The sequence below is a fragment of the Sciurus carolinensis genome, chromosome 2 (genome assembly GCF_902686445.1).
Source record: "Sciurus carolinensis chromosome 2, mSciCar1.2, whole genome shotgun sequence".
Classification (NCBI taxonomy): Eukaryota; Metazoa; Chordata; class Mammalia; order Rodentia; family Sciuridae; genus Sciurus; species Sciurus carolinensis.
In genome coordinates, this window is record NC_062214.1 from 159357590 (window position 1) to 159382525 (window position 24936).

At 37.8% G+C, this 24936-nt stretch overlaps 1 protein-coding gene across 1 annotated transcript in view; it reads right to left on the bottom strand.

Moving 5' to 3' along the window:
- The window catches only part of Ccdc175 (coiled-coil domain containing 175), a 68401-nt gene that overhangs the window by 38124 nt on the left and 5341 nt on the right, over positions 1-24936 (bottom strand). The window contains exons 4-8 of the mRNA XM_047539836.1: positions 14844-14979; positions 12068-12296; positions 8020-8142; positions 5293-5402; positions 2943-3024 (exon numbers count right to left, since the gene is read on the bottom strand). Coding sequence (XP_047395792.1) covers positions 2943-3024; positions 5293-5402; positions 8020-8142; positions 12068-12296; positions 14844-14979 — 680 coding nt within the window. The remainder of the gene's footprint in view (positions 1-2942; positions 3025-5292; positions 5403-8019; positions 8143-12067; positions 12297-14843; positions 14980-24936) is intronic.

Sequence of the window (24936 nt, forward strand, 5' to 3'; positions counted from 1 at the left end):
TTGTCCTCTAAGAGATAGTCAAAGTAAAGAGAATAGAAAGTCTAAAATCCACACAGATATTTACGATGTATTTATGATCTACACTTGATTTATGATGATAGTGTGATTACAATATAATGGAGGAAAGGAATACCTTTTCTTTAAGTGATGGTGGTTAATTAGCCAACCTTAGGAGAAACATGAATCTTGACCACCATCTCATCTCTCTCTCTCTCTCTCTCTCTCTCTCTCTCACACACACACACACACACACACACACACCCCTACACACACATTCCAAAGGGCTTACAGTCTTAAATGTGAAAGGCCTACAAGATAATAGAAGAGAAACCCTTATGACACAGGACACAAAAAGCTTTAGCCAAAAAGGAAAATATTAATAAACTGAACTGATGTTATTAAAATTAATAAACTTCATTCATCAAAATATATATCTATGTATAAATAATACTGTGCACTTAATAATTTATTCATGATAGCTAAATATGGAATTAATCTAAGTGTCCATCAGTGGATGAACAAAAAACAAAAAAAATGTGGTATATATACTCAATGAAAACCACTCAGCCTTGAAAAAGAATGGCTTTCTGCTGTTTGCAGCAACCTGGATGAGGACATTATATTAAGTAAAGCAGTTCACGCACAGAAAGATAAATGTTCTATGATCTCATTTACATGAGGAATCTAAAAAGTGCTGCACTCATAGAAGTGGAGAGCAGAGTACTAGTAAACAGGGGCTGGTGGGGAATAGCAGGGGATTGGGGAGATGTTGGGGAAAAAATTAAAGATAGAACAGAGTTTAATTCCATCTTTGGTTTCCATCCCAGCTTTTTGCTGATGTGGCTAAAAGACCTAAAAAGAATAATTTTAAGGAAGAAAAGTTTATTTGGAGGCTCATGGTTCCAAAGGTCTCAATCTATAGACAGCAGAGATCTCGAGGGCGGGACTGAACATCATGGTGGAAGAGTGTAGCAGAGGGAAGCAGCTCACATGATGGTCAGAGAGCAGAGAAAAAGAGAATCCACCTGCCAGATACAAAATATATACCCCAAAGGCATGCCCCCAGTGACCTACCACCTCCAGTCACACCCCACCTATCTTTGGTTACCACTCAGTTAACCCCTACCAGGGGATTAACTCACTGCTTGGGTTAAGGCTTTCATAACCCAGACATTTCAAATCTAAAGCTTCTTGCATTGTCTCACACATAAACTTTTGGGGAACACCTCACATCCAAACCATAACATTGAACTTGAGAATTATGAATGTCACTAAGAGCCCACAGTATCTATCACAGTAGAAATACTAAGTGGGTCACAGACCTGCTCTCTTTGAAGTGACCACTCACTTGTAACCATGGAATTTTCTTGAGGGATATGGATTAAAAGGAAGACCCTCCCTATTTGCCCCTTTAACCAGGTTAGCCATGCCAGTTTAGGGGTCCTAGATAGTTCAGACAACCATGAAGGCTAAAAAACAAGGAGCTTTTGTCTGAAGGTTGTCTAACAGCTCCTATAATAGGAAATAAATAGAAAAAATCTTTTGGTCATAAAATGAAAGACAACTCCAAAACAAATCAACCAACCAACCAATCAACCTTGTCTGGTTTCTGAAATCCTTGCAACTGAAAAAAATCAGAGAAGGGCTATCCCAGAGGAGACCTCTAATGTTGTTTGCTTCCCAAAACCAAAAACGGAAAGAATTTAACTTTCCATTGTTTCTCTGGGAGGGTTTCTGTGATGTTCCTTCTGATCTGGGGCATGGGTACAGGCCTTTGATGGACAGAAATGCATTTTAACAGAGGGAGAAAAATTTGAATGAGGGGTGGTCATGCATCCTAGAACAAGAGGGTGAATGAAGAACTGGAAGTCAAAGAAAAGGCAGTGAACAAGGTTTTGTGCTTTGCAATGGAATTCTTCCCCATGACTACTAACATTTCCAGGAAATCTTTGTGCTATTCAATTTGTTTTAGAGTGCAGTGAAAGGGATGAATTTTATATCCTAGCTGATTTGATGCAAAACAGATAGAGGATGCAGACAGAGGGTACTGACACTATAAAACCTGGACTATGGTCATTAAGTATGTGCATTTGATGTGGGGGAGATTTCAAGGACATAATTCATTTACTGCAAGGAGCAAAAAGAATTTCAGGTGTCTCTGGTGTGAATGTATATTTGTGTATATACAAAAATAAATGGAGTCATATAATACTGTTTTACAATGTAGTACTCATGACTTGATAACATATTAGCAATACTCATACTTATTTAACTAAGCTTTTTTATGGATTTTAATTAAGTCTTTCCTCCCCTTATTTCACTATCCTAATGAATGCTTCACTAAATATCTTATGGCTGTCTTGGTTTACATCGTTGGTTATTTACTTATAATATTTCTTTTAACCTAATTTGAAAAAATGTCCAGAAAATTTTAAAAAATACAATAAAAGGAAAAGAAATTTAAAGAGAAAGAAAAATAAAATGAAAGAAGAAAAACAAAACAAAACAAACAAAAATGTCTAGAGAATCCTCAGAGCTAAATCTGACTCAGATACTTCCAAATAATACTAATATTATTAAGTGAAAATTAGGTTGCTACACTTCACAGATACCACACAACATCAAGAAGATCATGATTTCTCTAAATAATTTATATGAAAATATCTACTAATTTGATATTCCTAAGGTAAAACTACCATAACCAAACAAAAAGTAACCAAAAAACAATTCATCTTCACATGGACAATCTTTGCTTTTTCATGTATATAAGATACTTTGGGAGCAGATAAAAATCTTTAAATCAGTTACTGTGAATGATCATAATCATTATTAGTCAATAAAAATTTTACTTTTGAAAAATTCTACATTTTAGCACATATTTAAAAATGAAATAAATATAAAATCTATTTATAATTTAAAGGGCATCACTTTTGTCTTCCTACCTCTTTTATCTTAGTCAGGTAATCATTTTTTTCAATAATGGATTCTTCATCCAGTTTGTTCTGGTGATCTGTGAAGAACCGTCTATGAACAGAGAAAGCCAAACAGATTCATAACAGAACATATTTTGCAGCAAAGATACATGTACTTACAGCGTGAAAACTTCTTGTCAGTTCCCATATCCTCATACAACCTATTTATATATATTAAATTTTATTTTTGCTTTTCTATTAATGAATCAATACTTTAGTTATTTATTATTTCGCTTAAGAAACAATTCTTGAACACCCACATTCTGCCAGATTTGTCTGAGGTACTTAGGGACACCCTGTATCCAAAGTCCCTACTCTCCTGTAAATTACATTCTGGTGAAGTAGTTAGAATAGAAGCAAGTTACCAAGAAATAATTAATAGCTTTCAGTTAATGCTAACAGTGTAGTGAGATCCTGAGAGCTAGAATGCTACTTTGGACAGAAAGTCAGGGAAGATCTCTTTGAGAGATGAGAAGGAGCCAGAAGGAACAGCAAGGGATAAGACCCAGAGGCCTAAAAAAAAAAAAAAAAAGCTTAGTGTATTCAAGGACAGAGTATGATAAGGCTAGAGGTGATACACTAGATCATGCAGGGTTTTGAGGGCCAAGCAGGAGTTCAGATTTTATTTTACTTCTTTTATCATATTGTGGTACTGGGGATAGAATCCAGGGCTTCACACATGCTAGGCAAGCACTCTACCCCTGTATTTTCACGGTAGCTTCTGCAAATCCCTCTCCACTAAGAATACCTATCACAATCCACAGGAGGGTTATAGCCTTATAGCATGCCCTACTAGTTACTTTCCCCAGAGGAATTTTTTTTTTTAATGTGTAATTTACCACAATTTTATTTATTTATTTTTGTTTTCACTTTGGTTAAATTTATTCCTAAGAATTTCTTTTTTTGCTATTTTTTTTATTGTAAACAAATGGGATACATGTTGTTTCTCTGTTTGTACATGGAGTAAAGGCATACCATTTGTGTAATCATAAATTTACATAGGGTAATGTTGTTTGATTCATTCTGTTATTTTTTCCCTTCCCCCCACCCCTCCCACCCCTCTTTTCCCTCTGTACAGTCCTTCCTTCCTCCATTCTTGCCCCCCTCCCTAACCGTAACTCTAACCCTAACACTAACCCCTCCCACCCCCCATTATGTGTCATCATTCACTTATCAGCGAGATCATTCGTCCTTTGATTTTTTGAGATTGGCTTATCTCACTTAGCATGATATTCTCCAATTTCATCCATTTGCCTGCAAATGCCATAATTTTATCATTCTTTATGACTGAGTAATATTCCATTGTATATATATATACCACAGTTTCTTTATCCATTCATCAACTGAAGGACATCTAGGTAGGTTCCACAATTTGGCTATTGTGAATTGAGCAGCTATGAACATTGATGTGGCTGTATCTCTGTAGTATGCTGATTTTAAGTCCTTTGGGTATAGGCCGAGGAGTGGGATAGCTGGGTCAAAGGGTGGTTCCATTCCAAGTTTTCTAAGGAATCTCCACACTGCTTTCCAGAGTGGCTGCACTAATTTGCAGCACCACCAGCAATGTATGAGTGTACCTTTTTCCCCACTTCCCCAGAGGAATTTTTGTTTGTAAGGAGTCAGCAACTGAAGTGAGGATAACACATTCCAAAAAGTCCCTTCCCTTTCCCAAGCCAACTGTATCATTCTTGGTTTTCTTTTCTTCATCATTGGAGAGAATGGCTAATGTCAAAATGAAGAGGTGATTCTTTAAAGCTATCACACAAATTTGAGTAAACTAAGAGAATATAATTTCCATCTAATATTAAAGACATTTTTTAAAGTATGAAAATAGCATATTAACTGCTATAGTTTGGATTTTGAATATCCCTCAGAGACCCATCTATTAAAAGCTTGGTCTCCAAAATGGTGCTATTGGGATGTAGTGAACGCTTTAAAAGCTTGGACATGGTGGGTGGCATTTAAGTCACTGGGGACATATTTTAAGGGGATTGTAAGACTCCAGTCTCATCCTCTTCTCCTTTCTTTCTGACTACCAGGTAAGAAGTTTTGCTCTTTATTTTTTTTTTTATTTTTTTTATTTTTTATTTTTTATTTTTAGTTTTGCTCTTTAATATGTTCCTGCCATGCTGTTCTAGCACCCTTGCCATGGGCACAAAGCAATGGGGTTGAATAATCATGGATGAGAACCTCTAAAGCTGTGGACCAAAATAAATCTTTTCTCTTTATAAACTGATTACCTCAGGCATTTTGTTACAGTAATGGAAAGCTGACTAACAATATTATAAATACTTCAGTAAAAGCGAGGTATCACACTTACATTTTATTCTCCAGAATCTTACATAATTTCTTTACGTTTTCCAACTCTTTTTCCCAATGATTTATTGAGCCACGTAGTTGTGCTATCTCTAAATTGTGATCACTAAGAGCCTATTGAAAATTCAACAAAAATATGGCATTCAATCATCACCAAGTTTGATAACATAACAGCAGTTCGATTACACTAAATATCCATGAATCACTCATTCAACTGATACCATTGTTGAGTAAAAAAAGAAGCAATCATTAGAATTGTTTCTTCATAAAATAAACTGGTTCAAAAATAATTCTGAAATCATCAAAAAACCCAAAATGTAATGGGGGAATGACAATATAGTAGAAAGAAAGTGAAAATTATACTTGAAAAAATTTTCAAGACAAGAATTTATTTTGCTTATCATTTTTAAAAAGTCTAATAAATCAATAGTATAATCATCTAGTATCCCAGGATACTAGAAAAAGTATTGTTTTTAAAAGTCATAACAAATTTGGTTTTTTGGTTTCAATTGATAGTTATGTTTATGCCAAAATAATTTTTAAAATATTTTATCAATGTTCAGGAAATGGATACTATGAAAAAATGTTAGCATGAATTAAAAGAAGGAAAAAAATCAGTGGAGAAAATTCATGGTGAAATCATTATTTTTGCAATGTAGTTTTGGTATGAAGAGAAGGGAAGTCAAACTTATTGAGTCTTGGTTTTATATTCCACATGTGAGGGAGAGTAGAGCTAAGGAAAGGCTGCACAATTGCTCTCTCTTCAACATAGAGTTACCTGAATGGAATATTTAGGCCATCTAATCCTGGACATCAAAGAGGATTCAAAGAAACACCTATGGGGAGCATGCCTTGTGAGATAGGTAGATGAAAGATACTCAAAATGATTTTTTTTCTGTAGAGCATCTGGGTAACTAAACATCTTGGCCTTAGTTGGTTCCCAAGTTAAAAGGGGTCCAGTATTCTAGAATGTTCCAAAATTTGCAGAATGTTGGAAGATTGTGGATCAAGCATTGCGATGAGGACTGTATGCTGAAGTCCTGCTATTATCTCTACCCCTCAGTCATTCCTGCCCTGAACATGTAGGTTGCCTAGAAAATTGCACCCAAATATTCTTTTCTGCCAACATCACATCAGTTTGACCTGGCTGCAAAGACTTGAAGACTGAAGGTACCATATGAAGGTTAATATGAAATTCCCTATGGTCTTACTCCATAGCTAAACTGCTATCTTCTAATCTCAACCAACAACAGCTATAAAATTTACCAAATACAAAGCACTGGATTAAAAGCTTGATAGGCATTACCTTGTTTAATCTCCACAAAAAAATCTTTGCAGTAGGCAATATTATTACCCTCCATTTCATAGGGGAGGAAACCTCAGGTTGGTAGATCCAAGATTTGAACCCAGCTCTGTGTGACACTCAGGTTTGTGCTTCAAATACTCTTCTGTGCTAATGTGAATTGAGAATGGTAGGCTGATTGCGGGAGGTGGAAAAGGACCTGGGGAGCCAAGTATAGCTGTCACTTGCAAGTCAGTCTAACTTGGTCTTAAAGATCTTTAAAGATAGTTAAGGAACATACACTTAATTTTTCCAAACTAGGTTGATGAGATGCTTGATTCATGATTTATGAGCCAAAAGTGGAGCTTGGGCATGTGAGCTTGGGCATGCAGATGACTACATTTTGTGTCACCTCTCTGTTCTCCCTTAAGCCTAGTCAGACATATGCTCCTCACTACGTTAAATCTAAAAACAAGTAATGATCTTTTTAAATGATCATTTCACACTGGGAATAAATGATTTTATTAATGTTCTGTAATTGAATATCTCATAGATACATTGCCATTAAAATGAGCAGAACCACCTCTTATGAAGTATAATGGAAATAACAGTGCATCTGGATAGAAAATGTGATGTTTCCCTATTACTATTCCATCAGTATGGTTATGCGTGTGATTTTCAATATATAACAATTCATTAATTCAAACTAATCATGATGGAATAGTAAAAGGTACTTCTGATTTAATTGAATAAAGTTATATTAATATTAACCACTTCAATTACAGTCACCTCATTAAGTTTCTATTTTCTCATCTTTAAGAATAATTTTAACAAAGTACAAATCACAGTGCTGATTCTCAATAAATATTATACATTTTTAAATAGAAATGCAAAACTGTGAAGTATTTTCTAATTCAAATAGACAAATGGTCACTTTTCCAAATTAGTGTTACTATGCCTAATATTAACAAAGAGCTTAAACTCTGTTCCTTTATCCCACAATCAGAATGAAGGAATCAGTCCAAGGTTATTCATTGTTCTGTAAAACAAAGCAATCTCATGGAAATGTTTTATATATACATGTACATATACATATACATATATATATATAAAGAGAGAAAGAGGTTATATATAGAGAGATATCTGTAAATGTTATGTGTAGAGAGATAGATATAGATATATATCTCAATATATTTGGTTGATTCTATATGTATTTTTTGATCAACATTTTCACTTTACTTTGGCCCATTCAATGCGATTTGTACCTCAGATATACCTAATTTCTTTCTTCCACCACATTCCTGAAGAAGAAAACACAATCACATCATAAACTTTAAAGAAAGTATCAGAAAATGTTAGCATGCCAAAAGCATTCTCCCAGAAGATATGAAGATGAATTAAAATCAACTCATTTTTTTCAGACTTGAGAAAATATTTATTCTTTCTTACCGCTGAGGTGGTAATAACTGCATCTTTAATTTTTGTCACTTCCTTTAGTATTTTATCCAATTCTTTCTTCTTTTTATAAGTCTCTATTTTCTTAAGATCACAGATCTTTTTAAGTTCATTTATCTACAGTGACAGAACAAACTAATTTAAAAGCCTAATTAGCACAACAAAGTTTAGAAAAGCTTTTTAATTTATCAACTTAGTTCATAATCTAATTAGGCCATATTCAATATAAGTATGCCAACAAAGTAAAATAATATAAAACAAAATTAGGGTTTGCTTATTTTACAGTATCACAGGGAATAGTGAACAATATGAGTCAAACTGTAAATATAAAATATTGAAACAGTAAATCAATAAAGTAAAGCAATAATAGTAATGATCATTGATAATAAGTTATAAAAGCAATTTGCCACTGTACTGATCTACTAATAAAATACCAAAGCAATGGTTACCTGATTTTTAGTGTGCTCAGCAGACTTGGAGAGATGAGGAAAGGAAGGAATGAAGAATTGCCTGGGAACTTAGAGTTACATTACTTAATGGGAAATAAAACTGACTAAAAACAGAGCAAACAAAACCACTGAAGACAGAACATCTTATAATCCCAGACAACTTCTTGCTATTTCACCAAGATCAAAGATAAGCTGATCACTTGTCAGACCCTAATGAAGTGACTCACCCTCTTATCAAAATCAAGCATGTTTATCCACAAAGTTAATGATGAAGAACGAAGTAAAAGTTAAGTGAGAAGGTCTAAGAAAGCATGTTCAATTCTGTATTAAAGAACTATGAAGACATGTGTCTGGGTGGCTCGCCTTTAGAGTCAGCAGCTACTTCACCCCAAGTGCCTACCCTGAAGGAATGTGACCATTATCAACTCTTCCTACACAGGGGTACAGATACATATGAATGAAACCTGGTGATTAATACATTTTATTAAAAATGAGAAATCTTCATTCATAACTTAGGTTTAATTCTGCCCCCCCCGCAAATATTACAATTACAGAAGACATGGGCAAACAGCATTTTATGTTGGAACATATCTTATGGGTTTGGAGATATCCTGACATTTGTAATAGTTTTTCCTTCCTCACAGTAAGCAAGGTAATTAACAGGTGTGATCATGGCCTGTCATGTGTCTGTAGTGAACACTGGTGGTTTGTTCCTAATGTCCACCTACGTCAATTGGTCCAGACCATTGGCACATACCAATCCCTCAGGATTTGCTGTGGTTCCAGGGTTGGACACTATCCGAGCCTGACCTATCAAACACAGAGAGAAAGGCTTATGCTTGGGGAAAGGTTTTCCTCTTGCCACTTGAATAAGGAAGCATAAAGTCCAGCATAAAAACTGAGCAAAGCCAGCCTTGGGCTGAGAGGAGCTGCCTCACCTTGAGAATTTCTATTGTAGGACATAATAAATGGACTCACTGTTTGAGCCAGCTTCAGCCAGGTCCTTGCTGTTTGCATCTGAATGCATCTTAACTGGCGCCCTTTCCTAGAAAGAAAGACCTAGGGCAGGCTACTTGTGGGCATGCAGCATCACTTTCATTTATTTAGGTATTATTTATGTCTACTTTTGTGACAAAATGGCTGAGTTGAGTAGCCGTGACAGAGACTGTCTGGTTTTAAGTATTTACTATCTGGTTCTTTTTAGAAAAAGTTTGTAGACTATCAAGATAGACTATTCATATAGCAACACTGAAGAGGAACACATGATGTCTGCAGGTTTCCTATATGAAGCTCCCTGGGCTTCCTTTCTTAGGTTTAATGTTTATTTTAAAGAATAGAAAGGCAAGGCTGGGGGTGTGGCTCAGTTGGTAGAGTGCCTACCTCACAAGCACAAGGCCCTGGGTTCAATCCCTAGCACCACCAAAAAAAAAAAAAAAAAAAAAAAAAAAAAAGAAAGGGGGAGCCATCCCCATAGGGGTTAAAACAAACTTTAAAATCCATTTTATACAAGAAAGCAGTGGAGTGTGTCTTCCACGTGTGAGGTGTGCAGGCCCTATTCTTGATGCTCCGATGCTGTAGAGAATGTAACAGACAAAATTCCTCCTTCTGGTGAGCAAAGCTCAGATTCAATACCTCTCCCCACCCTCAACCCACTGTTGTGGTCCCAGGAGAAGTGAAAAAAGGGAACACATTCCCCCACCCCTCCACCACATGGGAGTCCTTATCCCCTTAGGACCTCTTGGACACACCATTCTGCCCCTGTAACTTGGTGATCGGAACCAGTGTGGGGGTGTCTGGGGTATTCAGAGGGAACAGAACCGTGCTCAGGAGTTGAAACAGTGGAAGTAGTGCAAATGCCTCTCAGGGTTGTCAGGGGAAGGGAATGAAAACCGTATAACCCTTTTTGATCCTTGTTGTCCTGAAATTTGTTTCATTTTTATAGCAATAAATTCAGTTAAAGTTTTTAGACACAGATTTCAGTTGATTCAAGCAATATAGCCCAGAAAGGATCCAGAGTTTGACTTTTACAAATTCTGTCTGGAGGCTACACACTGCCTAAGAGACTCTGCTATGGTCTGAATATAGTCCCCAAAATTCATATGTTGAAACTTAATTTCCATTGTGGTAGAACTAAGAGGTGGGGCAAGAGTTGACCAAATCCATGACAGTAGAGGGCTCCTGGTTGAGACTCGTGGCCTTATAAAAGGGCTGGAAGGAATTAGCTAAGCCTTGTCTTGTCTTCCACCATGTGAGGACACAACATTCATCCCCTCTAGAGGACGCAGCCTTCTAGTGTCATGTTGGAAACAGAGCCTGGTCCCTCAGCAAACACTGAACTCACTGGTACTTTGATCTTGGACTTCCAGCTACTAGAACCATGAGAAATAAATTTCTATTATTTGTTAATTATCCAGTTTCAGGTATTTTGTTTTAGCAGCACAAACAGACCAAGATAGGCTCCTTGATAGCTATTTTACAAAAATGTCAGTTACAAGAAACAATGGGGCTGGGTTCTCTATTCCCAGGAATACATGGCTTTAGGGTAAAATTATTTCTGAAGGGGTCAACATTTTTAAGGATCAAGAAGCTGAGACCTGATTGGAATTTCCAAATAGCTCAAGTCTTCTCATGGAAATCAGTTTCCGTAAGATTCAAATGATCCCTACTGGATTTTATTTCTTTAAATTTTAATTAAGACTCAAGAAAAGTAATTTAATAAGTCAAGTTTCTTTCCTTCCTTCCTTCTCTTCCCCTCTTTTCATCTTCCTTCCCTCTCCTTCTCTCTTCTTGTTTAAGATAGCAGTGATGCAAGCCCAAGTCTCATTTCCTGCACTTAATAAACTGAGGTTATGCCATTTGACATCTTGGAAAGAGCAGCATCAGAAGCTGCACAGAAATGCTCATCATGCACCCAGTTCCCCCACGGCAGAGGGAGGGTGAAGATTGCTGCTAGGAGCACCTAATATGCGGACAGTCCTACCTCTTCTGGAGCAACCAGAAGCACTGCAAGGAAGAAATGATCAAAGGTCATTTAAAGGTGAATTTTAATTAACACAGCATAGCAGATATGCAGCTCCTTCAGGGGCAGAAAAAGATGAAGTAGCTTTTCCTGTTCTACCCTCACATGGTAGCCTCAGAACACAGTTTGATCTTTAGGTCCTTGGCTCTGCCACCTCCTCTGCATGGTCACTTTTCTCTCAGGTTCATTCATCAGAAGTGGTAGGCACGAACAGCTGTCCTGTCTGAATTTCTGGTCCTGTCCATGCCCAGGACTGCCAAAGGCAACCAGATAAGATGGTGGCAAGTTCCTCTTCCCTCTGTGGCTGCATATAGGTAAGGGCCAACACTATGTTACAAATCCTGCCACTTATATTCGTTCCTATGAACAGAGATGCTGAGATATAATCAAGTGTCTTCTCCAAGAGGCTTCAAAAGCATTTGAGATTTCCACCCTACTCCGGTCCCAGTGTTCACAAAAGAGACTACAAAGAGCACTTGCCAGTCTTGAAGACAAATAGATTATTTCCCATTTCTGCTCTAGATTCTAAATCATTCTGTATCAAAAAAAAAAAAAAAAAATCCATGACACTTACTTGTGCAGTCAATTGCTGTTTTCTTGTCAAATAGTCTTCTTTCTGTTTTAACATCAACTCCTCTGTCTCTTTCAGATATATTTTATGCAATTCTATTTCTTCTCTCTCCGTGTTGATTTTGGTATAGGTCTCATTTATGTCAACAATGGTTGTGGCTTTTTGTTCCATCATTTGGTTGAGCAACAGGACAATCGCTGTATGCTGCTTTGACAGTTCTTCTTGCTTTTCACTAGGGGGGAAAGAATCCCTTCCAGCATGAAAAGGAGGACACTTAGAAAAGGAATTTAAAGAGTCTTTGATGAAACGAACCCTTGTAAAGAGGGAAAATGTAATGGATGCTTATTTTCTAGCTGTGTTTGTAATTATCTTAATCTAGTTGACACAAGAACAGAAGGAAACACAGAACAAATATCAACCTAGCAACTGTTTACCTGCTGCAAAAATGTCATGTGGGTCCACTTCACCCCATCGAGCCCCATGTGACATGTAGTAATTACAGGATTTTTGGATTAAAGTACTGAGTGATTCAAAAGTAGTTTTGAACAGGTGCATGGGATCTGGCCAGATGAGTGTTTTATATGCATCATCACCATATCTCAGTCTTAATCATCCTGACATATGTCATTAAGCCCCCAAAAGATAACCATCCCATCACATCTCCAGGATCATCTGAGGTAGGCCCAAGAGAAAACTAGCCTTCCTCTGAACAGAAACTAGGGGAAGAGGAAGCAGAGTCCTTCTTTATTGTTTCAAAGATGCTTGAGACAGAAGTCCAACCCTCTTCCCATCTCAGTCAGGTCTGAGTACCAAAGGAGTCTTCAACCTCACATGCTGGCCTCCTCCATTAGTAGGATAACTTAATATCAGGAGAAGCATTGGACAGTAAAAGATTTGAAGAAGAGATCATTAGTTCATTTCTCTAATTTACTTTTTAAAAACTCCTGCAACATAAAGACCTTTTATTTTTTCCAGTGTCTGAGGTTAGAGACTTTAACTCAAGGGGGATTTGTTTTTGAAGGCTCAAGAAAATAACAGGTTCTTGGGAAATTTTTTTTTTTTTAGAAGTCAAACTCCGCAATAGAAATGCAATAAAAAGAAGTCTAGGCAAGAGGCTCCATGTGGAGGCCAGATAGTAGATGCTTTGTGGGTCTAGTACAGGAAGCCTCTTAGAAATGGATCAGCCCCAGAATTGAGAAGTCTCAGGGAAGAAAAGCAAGTTAAATATAAAAACTTATCTAGGTGTGTTGTGATGGGTTAAGAAGAGAGCACTCACAAACAGAACATGGGACCTAAAAAAACCACATTCAAAGAACTGCCTTGTTTCCAGCTTTGCAGGATCATCTGAGAAAGGAGATATGCTCATCACCTGTTAGAGCTTTTGGGAATCTTGATGCGCATCTTTCTTTGAAAAGCAGATGAGCCAAGTGATTGTAGCAACCTCCTCTGTAATTGGCCTTTCCATAAAGATCTGTCTACAGCAATAGCTCTTCAAGTGTGGTTAGGATCAGCAGAATCAGCATAACCCAGGAACTTATTAGGAATGCAGATTCTTGCCTCCACCCTGCCACCCCAACCTATAAATACCAGTAATCTGTGTTTTAACAAGCCCTCTGGGTGATTTGACACTCTCTCAAGTTTGAGACTCATAGAAATATAGGGGTATGATGTTGCTGACCCATTGATAAGAATATCCAGCCTGGCAGTATTTCTCTGACTTAGAGGGTCTAGTACATATAGTTATCTTTGGCTAGCTTGCACCATGGATAAAACTGCATTGTGAATCCTAATAGGGTTAGAATATTCAGTATTCCTCAAACTTATGTAAGTATGAACCGTCTTTCTCATGGAGCATCTCCCAGGACAGGTATACTGAGGGCCTGGTTTGGGAAGTGTGTTCCTAGGCCTTGAGGTCTCCACCTGATTCCTAATGCTTTGCTATCTTGTGCACCAAGCAATCTCCTGATTATTTTAGCTTCCCAAGGAGAATTTTTTTCCATATGATGAGAGCTCTTTGAAAATTTCTCATGCTGGTAAAACATTCTGATATTTATGCATTAGTCTTGCAAATTTGCTCCCAGCAGTGAGTTATTCTTTGAGGATTTTGTTGTTGTTTTTTTCTTCTAGAATGTATCTCTTCTTCTCATGAGGTGAGAGTCAAGAGCTGTGATTTCCATTTCACAGATGGAATGATTAAGGCCCATGGGGTAAAGTGCTGGTCTGAGGCAACAAAGCTCAGGAATAAAGAAAAGAAAGTGACAGGTGTCAGATCCCAAGCTGAGAGCTTCAGGCAGTTATATATGTTTTAACAGATAAATTATAGAACGCTTTTGGGAACCAACCCCATTTTAGCCCTCCAGTAGGTTATAAGTATGACTAAATGTCTTTAAGGAACTAAACTAGATACAATAAATCTGGTTTGCTGTTATTACAATATAATCCCAACAAGAGTTTTTGCTTTGGAGGGAGTTGTGGTTATAAACTTAATTCTATGAAAATGGCGACAGCCATTTTGTGCTTTTACCTTTAGAGATGGCATTTGAGGTAGTATGTGATTTATAAGCAAATGATAGTTGCTGCTAAGAAGCTGGATGGCCTCTGCAAATGGCTCAGGTCTTCCGGTCTCCTGTTTTCCTCCTTAGGACTGGGTCATCTTCTACGATTGATCTGCACCTCTTAACTTGCCTTGCCCCAGTTCAGATCAGAGGACAAACCCATTGGGACCCTTTTCTCATTTAAGCCCTGGACTTGCTCAAATACTGAATTAAAAGATACTTACCCCAGAGCTTTATTAATTTCTGTCAGATCAACTATTCTCTTCTTTAGAAACTCTATTTCATTATCTGTCCTTAGAATTTTCATGCGCATTCGATGGATCTCAGCGAGATTTAATTTGCGAGCACCTGTGACACATTCTTAAAAGTGTGGAAATGTTATTAAATTAGTTGCAAAACAGCATAATTGTAGATACCAAAATTTCAAACCATGAACAAAATTATCTTCATTTGAAAAATTCTTTTAATTGTGTCAGACACCTATTACCACTTTGGTCCCCCTCGATTTTACCTATTTTTATTTCTCTAATTTGTGCTGCTGCTATGGTGATCACCATTCTAGGCTTCTGAAAACTTCAGAAAGCAGCAGTCTGACGGCACCGGATTCCTACCGTCCTATACTTCCCACCTCCTGCCTGGCACTTCCTGTCATCTCTAGTACGGAATTTCTTTAGACAGCCACACCCATGTATAAACCAGAAGTGCAGCAGATAGGGCAAACGTTAAACCATTGATTGACAGGAGTCAGGGCATAACTCTTTCCACCCTCCTCTTTGGATTGAACTCCCTAGGAAGTAATAGTGCAGAAGTCGTCACCTTAGACTCTGTTTGCTGGGGAATACAATATATTAAATAACTAGTTATTCGTAAACAAATGAGAAATCAATATAATTCTTAAGACTTCCGAGAATTAGTGTTTGACAGATTAAGGGTCACACATGTGAATTTTTTAACACTATCGATTTGAAAGATGCTGGAATATCCATTTCTACACAAAATGTTATGGTACCGCTCCTAAGAGAGCTAGGCTAATTTTTCTCTAACCCCTCCCATTTCCACCCCAGATTACTAGTTAAGTTGCTTAATATAGCAGGGTTTCTCAAACTTTGTGTCTCAAATATGCATATCCATCACCTGGGAATCTTGCTAAATGCAGATTCTGATACTATAGCATGGGTCTGAGGTGAGCTCAGAGAATGCATTTTCTTTTGTTTTTTTACATACCCAAACATTTTTGTTTGTTTTGTTTTTTGTTTTTTTGCGGTGCTGGGGATCGAACCCAGGGCCCTGTGCTTGTAAGGCAAGCACTTTACAAACTGAGCTATCTCCCCAGCCCCCCCAAACATTTTTAATTGTATACCATTCTTAATTTAAAACAAAAAAATTTTGAACATACATGTTTATACATTTGCTTATGAATTATTGTCCTGTTACTTTACATTATGAAACACAGAGGCAAACTTTCAACATGATGAGATAAAGAGAAAATAAGATGTTTAACCTTTTAAAATTGTATTTTTTTAATTTTAATTTTTATCTTTACAGACTGCATTTTGATTCATCGAACACAAATGGGGTACAACTTTTCATTTCTATGGTTGTGCACAATGATGATTCACAGTATTCTTGTAATCATACATGTACATAGGGTAATGATGTCTGTCTCATTCTATCTTTCCTTCCCCCACCTCTTCCCATCCCATTTTCCTCTATACCATCCACAGTTCCTTCATTCTTCTCTCTGAAAATCCTCTGTCCCCCCTAGTTATGTATCATCATCCACTTATCAGAGAAAACTTTGGGTCTGTGATTTTTTTGGGTTTGACCTATTTCACTTAGCAAGATATTCTCCAACTCCATCCATTTACTAGCAAATGCCATAATTTTATTTTTCTTTATGACTGAGTAATATTACATAGTATATATGTACCACAGTTTCTTTATCCATTCATCAGTTGAAGGTCATCTCAGTTGGTTCCACAATCTAGCTATTGTGAGAGACTACATTTTCTAACAAGCTTCCAGATACTGTTTATGATGTTGGTCCAAAGACCACACGCTTTGAACAGTATGACTTTTTGACATAAAACCAATTAAATTTTCTTGGTTTTAAATTTATATGATTTCTTTCCTTCTAAACTATATTTCGTGTTTATAAATTAAGCAAATATGGAAAATAAAGAAAATAATACAAAAACACTCTAAATTTTGCCTTTGGTGCATGTTCTTCTAAGTCTTATTATTTCTGTACACATATAGCTTTTGCATTTTACCTGTCAAACAAAACTAGTACCAAGCATACTGCTTTATAGCCTACACTATCATCCAGGGTCTATTTAGGAGATAGAAATCTCACAATAAACTGAACAGAGTAAGTTTATTATACAGAGCAATTAACTAAAACAGAGGATTAGAATAATAAGGGAATGAATAGTAAGAATTAAAGAGAACTCTAAAGAATTCAGGAATAGCACGTGTGAACAGCAGTCACCATCCTAGGTCTGAGATAGAAAGAGAGCAGCACTTCCAGTCCTAAGAGGTAGACCTCACTGGAGAAGGCTATAGCTCACTGGAAGGCAAAGAAGTTCACGAGATGCTTAGCTGGTGGAACTTACTAGAACTCTGCTCATGGAGGTGCCATGCTTCAGAACTCACTGCAAAATTTCCTAAGGAAGTGCAGGGGAAGCCCTTCATGGAGAAGTGCTTCTTGGTTACTCTTTACCATGAAACTACCCAGAAGGTACTGGGGGCTGCTGCTGAGCTCTCCAGGCCTCTGGCTGTTGGAGAAACTTGGCATGCTGAGACTACGTGAGCTCCAAGAATCGAATCGGCCAACCATCCATACTGGAAGCAGGAAGAGAACCCTATCCTCCTCCAGTATTCCTCCAGTGCTTTATACAAACAGCACTGTGCCTGCCAATTGAGAAGGGAGAAATCTACAGTGTCTGGCTCCCATGCTGCAGAGCAAATGAGTGAAGTACAGATTTAGAACTGAGAGCAATAAGTAATCATTGGAATATCTAAATTTTTTAAAAGGTTGGTTTTTTTTTTTTATTGTATACAAATGGGATACATGTTGTTTCTCTATTTGTACATGGAGTAAAGGCATACCATTTGTGTAATCATAAATTTACATAGGGCAATGTTGTTTGATTCATTCTGTTATTTTTTCCCTTCCCCCCCACCCCTCCCACCCCTCTTTTCCCTCTATACAGTCCTTCCTTCCTCCATTCTTACCACCCTCCTTCCCTAACCCTAAACCTAACCCTAACCCTAATGCTAACCCCTCCAACCCCCCCATTATATGTCCTCATCCACTTATCAGCAAGATCATTCGTCCTTTAGTTTTTTGAGATTGGCTTATCTCACTTAGCAAGATATTCTCCAATTTCATCCATTTGCCTGCAAATGTCACAATTTTATCATTCTTCATTACGGAGTAATATTCCATTGTATATATATGCCACAGTTTCTTTATCCATTCATCAACTGAAGGGCATCTAGGTAGGTTCCACAATCTGGCTATGGTGAATTGAGCAGCAATGAACATTGATGTGGCTGTATGTCTGTAGTATGCTGATTTTAAGTCCTTTGGGTATAGGCCAAGGAGTGGGATAGCTGGGTCAAATGGTGGTTCCATTCCAAGCTTTCTGAGGAGTCTCCACACTGCTTTCCAGAGTGGCTGCACTAATTTGCAGCCCCACCAGCAATGTATGAGTGTACCTTTTTCCCCACATCCTTGCCAGCACCTATTGTTGCTTGTGTTTTTGATAATTGCCATTCTAATTGGGGTGAGATGGAATCTTAGGGTAGTTTTGATTTGCATTTCTCTTATTACTAGAGATGTTGAACATTTTTTCATATATCTGTTGATTGCTTGTACATCTTCTTCTGTGAAGTGTCTGTTCATTTCCTTAGCCCATTTGTTGATTGGATTATTTGTATTCTTGGTGTAGAGTTTTTTGAGTTCTTTATAGATTCTGGAAATTAGCGCTCTATCTGAAGTATGAGTGGCAAAGATATTTCCCACTCTGTAGGCTCTCTCTTCACATTACTGAGAGTTTCCTTTGCTGAGAGAAAGTGTTTTAGTTTGAATCTATCCCAGTTGTTGATTCTTGCTTTTATTTCTTGTGCTATGGGAGTCCTGTTAAGGAAGTCTGATCCTGAGCCAACAAGTTGAAGGTTTGGACCTACTTTTTCTTCTATAAGATGCAGGGTCTCTGGTCTGATTCTGAGGTCCTTGATCCATTTTGAGTTGAGTTTTGTGTAGGGTGAGAGATAGGGGTTTAATTTCATTCTGTTGCATATGGTTTTCCAGTTTTCCCAGCACCATTTGTTGAAAAGGCTATCTTTTCTCCATTGCATATTTTTGGACCCTTTGTCTAGTATGAGAAAATTGTATTTATTTGGGTTTGTGTCCACGTCCTCTATTCTGTACCATTGATCTACCTGTCTATTTTGGTACCAATACCATGCCGTTTTTGTTACTATTGCTTTGTAATAGAGTTGAAGATCTGGTATTGTGATACCCCCTGCTTCGCTCTTTCTACTGAGGATTGCTTTAGCTATTCTGGGTTTTTTATTCTTCCAGATGAATTTCATAATTGCTTGCTCTATTTCTGTAAGGTACATCATTGGGATTTTAATTGGAATTGCATTGAATCTGTATAGCACTTTAGGTAGTATAGCCATTTTGACAATATTAATTCTGCTTATCCAAGAACATGGGAGATCTTTCCATCTCTAAGGTTTTCTTTAATTTCTTTCTTTAGTGTTCTGTAGTTCTCATTGTAGAGGTCTTTCACCTCTTTTGTGAGACTGATTCCCAAGTATTTTATTTTTTTTGATGCTATTGTGGATGGGGTAGTTTTCCTAATTTCTCTTTTTGAAGATTCATCACTTATGTATAAAAATGCATTGGATTTATGAGCATTGATCTTGTAACCTGCTACTTTACTGAATTCACTTATGAGTTCTAAAAGTTTTCTGGTGGAATTTCCAGGTTCCTCTAAACATATAATCATGTCATCAGCGAACAAGGATAGTTTGAGTTCTTCTTTTCCAATTTGTATCCCTTTAATTTCTTTGGTTTGTCTAATTGCTCTAGCTAGAGTCTCAAGGATGATGTTGAATAGAAGTGGTGAAAGAGGGCATCCCTGCCTTGTTCCAGTTTTTAGAGGGAATGCTTTCAGTTTTTCACCATTTAGAATGATATTGGCCATGGGTTTAGCATAGATGGCCTTTACAATGTTAAGGAATGTTCCCACTACCCCAGTTTTTTCTAGTGTTTTGAGCATGAAGGGATGCTGTATTTTATCGAATGCTTTTTCTGCATCTATTGAAATAATCATGTGATTCTTTAAGTCTGTTGATATGGTGAATGACATTTATTTATTTCCTGATGTTGAAACAACCTTGCATCCCTGGGACGAAACCCACTTGATCGTGGTGCACTATCTTTTTTATATATTTTTGTTTGCGATTTGCTAAAATTTTGTTGAGAATTTTTGCGTCTATGTTCATTAAGGATATTGGTCTGAAATTTTCTTTCCTCGATGTGTCTCTATCTGGTTTAGGTATCAGGGTGATATTGGCTTCATAGAACGAGTTTGGGAGGGTTCCCTCCTCTTCTATTTCATGGAATACTTTGAGGAGTATTGGAATGAGCTCTTCTTTAAAGGTTTTGTAGAACTCGGCTGAGAACCCATCTAGTCCCGGACTTTTCTTTGTTGGTAGGCTTTTGATGACCTCTTCTATTTCATTGCTTGAAATTGATTTATTTAAGTTGTGTATGTCCTCCTTGTTCAGTTTAGGTAATTCATAGGTCTCTAGAAACTTGTTGATGTCTTCAAGGTTTTCTGTTTTGTTGGAGTATAGATTTTCAAAATAGCTTCTAATTATGTTTTGTATTTCACTTGTGTCTGTTGTGATATTTCCTTGTTCATTCCTAATCTTAGTAATTTGAGTTTTCTCCTTCTTTCTCTTTGTTAGTGTGGCTAAGGGTTTATCAATTTTGTTTATTTTTTCAAAGAACCAACTATTTATTTTGTTTATTTTTCCGATTGTTTGTTTTGTTTCAATTTCGTTGATTTTGGCTCTGATTTTAACTATTTCCTGTCTTCTACTACTTTTAGTGTTGGTCTGCTCTTCTTTTTCTAGGGCTTTGAGCTGTAGTGTTAAGTCGTTTGTTTGTTGATTTCTACTTCTTTTGTTGAATGTGCCCCATGAAATAAATCTTCCTCTAAGTACTGCTTTCATAGTGTCCAAGAGATTTTGATATGATGTGTCTTTGTTCTCGTTTACTTCTAAGAATTTTTTATTTCCCTCCTGATGTCTTCTGTTATCCATTCATCATATAATAGTGTATTATTTAATCTCCAGGTATTGGAGAAGTTTCTGTTTTTTATTCTGTCATTTATTTCTAATTTCAATCCATTATGATCTGATAGAGTACAAGGTAGTATCTCTATCTTCTTGTATTTGCTAACAGTAGCTTTGTGGCATAAAATATGGTCTATTTTAGAGAAGGATCCATGTGCTGCTGAGAAGAAAGTGTATTCATTCTTTGTTGGATGGTATATTCTATATATGTCAATTAAGTCTAAATTGTTGATTGTGTTATTGAGATCTATGGTTTCTTTATTCAATTTTTGTTTGGACGATCTATCCAGTGGTGAGAGAGGTGTGTTAAAATCGCCTAGTATTATTGTGTTGTGGTCTGTTTGATTTCTGGAATTGAGAAGGATTTGTTTGATGTACATGGATGAGCCAATGTTCGGGGCATAGATATTTATGATTGTTATGTCTTGCTGATTTATGCTTCCCTTAAGCAGCATGTAATATCCTTCTTTATCCCCTCTGACTAGTTTTGGCTTGAAGTCCACATTATCTGAAATGAGGATGGATACTCCAGCTTTTTTGCTGTGTCCGTGTGCATGGTATGTTTTTCCCCATTCTTTCACCTTTAGTCTATGGGTATCTCTTTCTATGAGATGAGTCTCTTGCAGGCAGCATATTGTTGGATTTTTCTTTTTAATCCAATCTGCCAGTCTATGTCTTTTGATTGATGAGTTCAGGCCATTAACATTCAGGGTTATTATTGTGATATGATTTGTATTCCCAATCATTTGACTCATTTTTTGTTTTTTGACATGATTTGGTTTCTCCTTTATTTGGCTATTCCTTTAGGCTAGTTTCTCTTGTTGCTGATTTGCATCGTTGTTTTTCATCTCTTCCTCATGGAATATTTTGCTGAGAATGTTCTGTAATGCCAGCTTTCTTTTTGTAAATTCCTTTAGCTTTTGTTTATCATGGAAGGATCTTATTTCATCGTCAAATCTGAAAGTAAGTTTTGCTTATAAGATTCTTGGTTGGCATCTGTTTTCTTTCAGGGCTTGGTAAATGTTGTTCCAGGCCCTTCTAGCTTTTAGGGTCTGGTTTGAAAAATCTGCTGATATTCTTATTGGTTTCCCCCTGAATGTGATTTGATTCTTTTCTCTTGTGGCCTTTAAAATTCTGTCTTTATTTTGTATGTTAGGTATTTTCATAATAATGTGCCTTGGTGTGGGTCTGTTGTAATTTTGTATATTTGGAGTCCTATAAGTCTCTTGTACTTGGTTTTCCATTTCGTTCTTCAGATTTGGGAAATTTTCTGATATTATTTCATTGAATAGATTGTTCATTCCTTTGGTTTGTTTCTCTAAGCCTTCCTCAATCCCAATAATTCTTAAATTTGGCCTTTTCATGATATCCCATAATTCTTGTAGATTCTGTTTATGATTTCTTACCATCTTCTCTGTTTGGCCAACTTTGTTTTCAAGATTAAATATTTTGTCTTCAATGTCTGAAGTTCTGTCTTCCAGGTGTTCTATCCTATTGGTTATGCTTTCTATGGAGTTTTTAACTTGGTTTATTGTTTCCTTCATTTCAAAGATTTCTGTTTGTTCTTTTTCAATATCTCTAATTCTTTATTGAAATGATCTCTTGCCTCCCGTATTTGCTCTTTTAACTGTTGATTGGTGCAATCATTTAATGCCTGCATTTGCTCTTTCATCTCCTCCTTCAATGCCTGCATTTGCTCTTTCATCTCCTTGTTTGCTTCCCTGATTGTTTTAATTATGTACATTCTGAACTCCCTTTCTGACATTTCTTCTGCTGTGCTGTCATTGGGTTTTATTGATATAGTATCTAGGTTTGTTTGGGACATTTTCTTCCCTTGTTTTCTCATATTGGTCAGATGTCAGTGGGACCCTGAGATATTGCAGATTTCCTCTATTGGCTTATAGTGTCCCTGTAGATTTCCAGTGTATCACCTCCCAGCCTTCAGTAGCCTGAAGTCTTGGAGGAACTTGATAATGCAGTGCTTCCGAAGAAAGCTGCCCCTAGCCCGCTACTGGTTCCAGGGCTTGGACCTGGCTCTGTGAGGAAAGGCTCTCACTGGGGGGCCTGAACCGCGCAGCTGGCCATGTGGGAGGAGTCCACTGCCAGAGTATGCAAGGTTACCTGGGGAAGACTCTAGCTGCCCTGCCCTGCTCTGATAAGCCACCCCTATCCGTGCCTGCCGCCCAGGCCGAGCTTCACCCAGTGGGGGAGACTCACCCCGTGGCTCTATTTTAGTCCGAGTCTCTCAATGCCTCCCCTTCTTGAGTCCTGGGTTCTGGAGGGACTGGAGATGCAGTCACCCTCTAGTTCGCCATCTTGGATCGCCCCATGGAAAGAGCCTGCGGCCGGAGGGGGCAGGGCCACCTGGAGAAGTCTCTGGCTGCTCTGCCCTGATCCCAGAGGCTGCCTGGGGGTCAGAGCTCTCCTTTGGCTCGGGGACTTGTGGCTGGCTCTGTGTAGAAAGGCTCTCACTGGGCGGTCTGCTCCGAGAAGCTAGCCTTGAAAGGCGCCTCCTGCCGGAGGGGGCCGGGCTGCTTGGGGAAGTCCCTGGCTGCCCTGTCCTGGTCCCTGAAGCCACTTGTGGGCCGGAGCATGCTGTGCTGGCTCCGGTACTTGGAGCTGGTTCTGTTCAGAAAGGCTCTCCCTGGGGGGCCTGCTCCGAGAAGCTGGAGAAGCTGCAAAAGGTTGGTTTTTGAAATTTTTTTTTAAAATTTCTCAGGACCACTCATTTAGAGTGGGTTCCTGGGATATGGATTTTATTATTTGTGTCTAGAAAATGTATTGAATAGTGCTTTCAGGAGTGCTTCCTCTAGGAAGGTGAAGAAAGCAGGACTGGCCAGAGGGGAAGTTAAACTGTGAAGAGTCTGGGACTGGATGACACTTCAGGGCTGCTCTGCTCTGGGGTGAGAGAGATGGGTTTACGCCCTCCCGGTGACCAGTCACTGAATGTGGATGGCATCTAGGCAGGAAATGTAACCTAGGGTGAAGACTCTCTCTCTCTCTTGTCCAGGGCAATTCCTAGAGAGAAAGTCAGTTATGAGCCTTAGTCAGCACTCTTGGCAGCTGGGGAAATGAAGCTAGGCCCTAAACTTACACTGAATACAGAAATCAACTTTAAAAAGTAGATCAAAGACCTAAATGTAAAAGCTAAAACTAAAACTCGCAGGGGTTGGGGGTGCAGCTCAGTGAGAGCACTTGCCTGGTATGCATGAGGTCTTGGGTTTGATCAATAACCAGTACTGTAAAACAAAATGGCAAAAGCAAAACTCTTAGAAGAGAACATAGGGTAAAACCTCAAGACATTGGTTTTGGCAATGATTTCTTGGATACAATACCAAAGCAAAACAACAACAATAAACTAGACTACACCAAAATTAAACTGTTGTTTATCAAAAGTTACTATCAAAAGAGTAAAAAGGCAATCCATGGAATGGGAGAAAAAATTTGCAAATCATGTGCCTAATATCCAGGATACATAAAGGACTCAACAACAACAACCACAAAATTCAATTAAAAGATGGGCAAAGGACCTGGATAGACATTTCTCCAAAGAAGACACACCAATAGCCAATAAGCACATGAAAAGATGCTCAACATCAGTAATCACTGTGTTATGCTTTGAATGTACGGTATCCCCTAAAAGCTCACATTTGAGACAATGCAAGAATGTTCAGAGGTTGCATGATCAGATTCTGAGGCTAGAATCCCACTGAGTGGATTAACCTGATGGTAACTGTAGGTAGGTAGGGTGTGACAGGAGAAAATAGGTCATTGGGGACATGACTTTGGGGTTTATATTTTGTCTTAGGTACCAACTCCCCTCATTTTTCTCCCTCCTTCCTGGTGGTTATATTCTGAGCTGCTTTCCTTTACCACAACCTCCCACCATGATGTTCTGTCTCACCTTGGGTCCAGAACAATGGACTCTGTTGAATG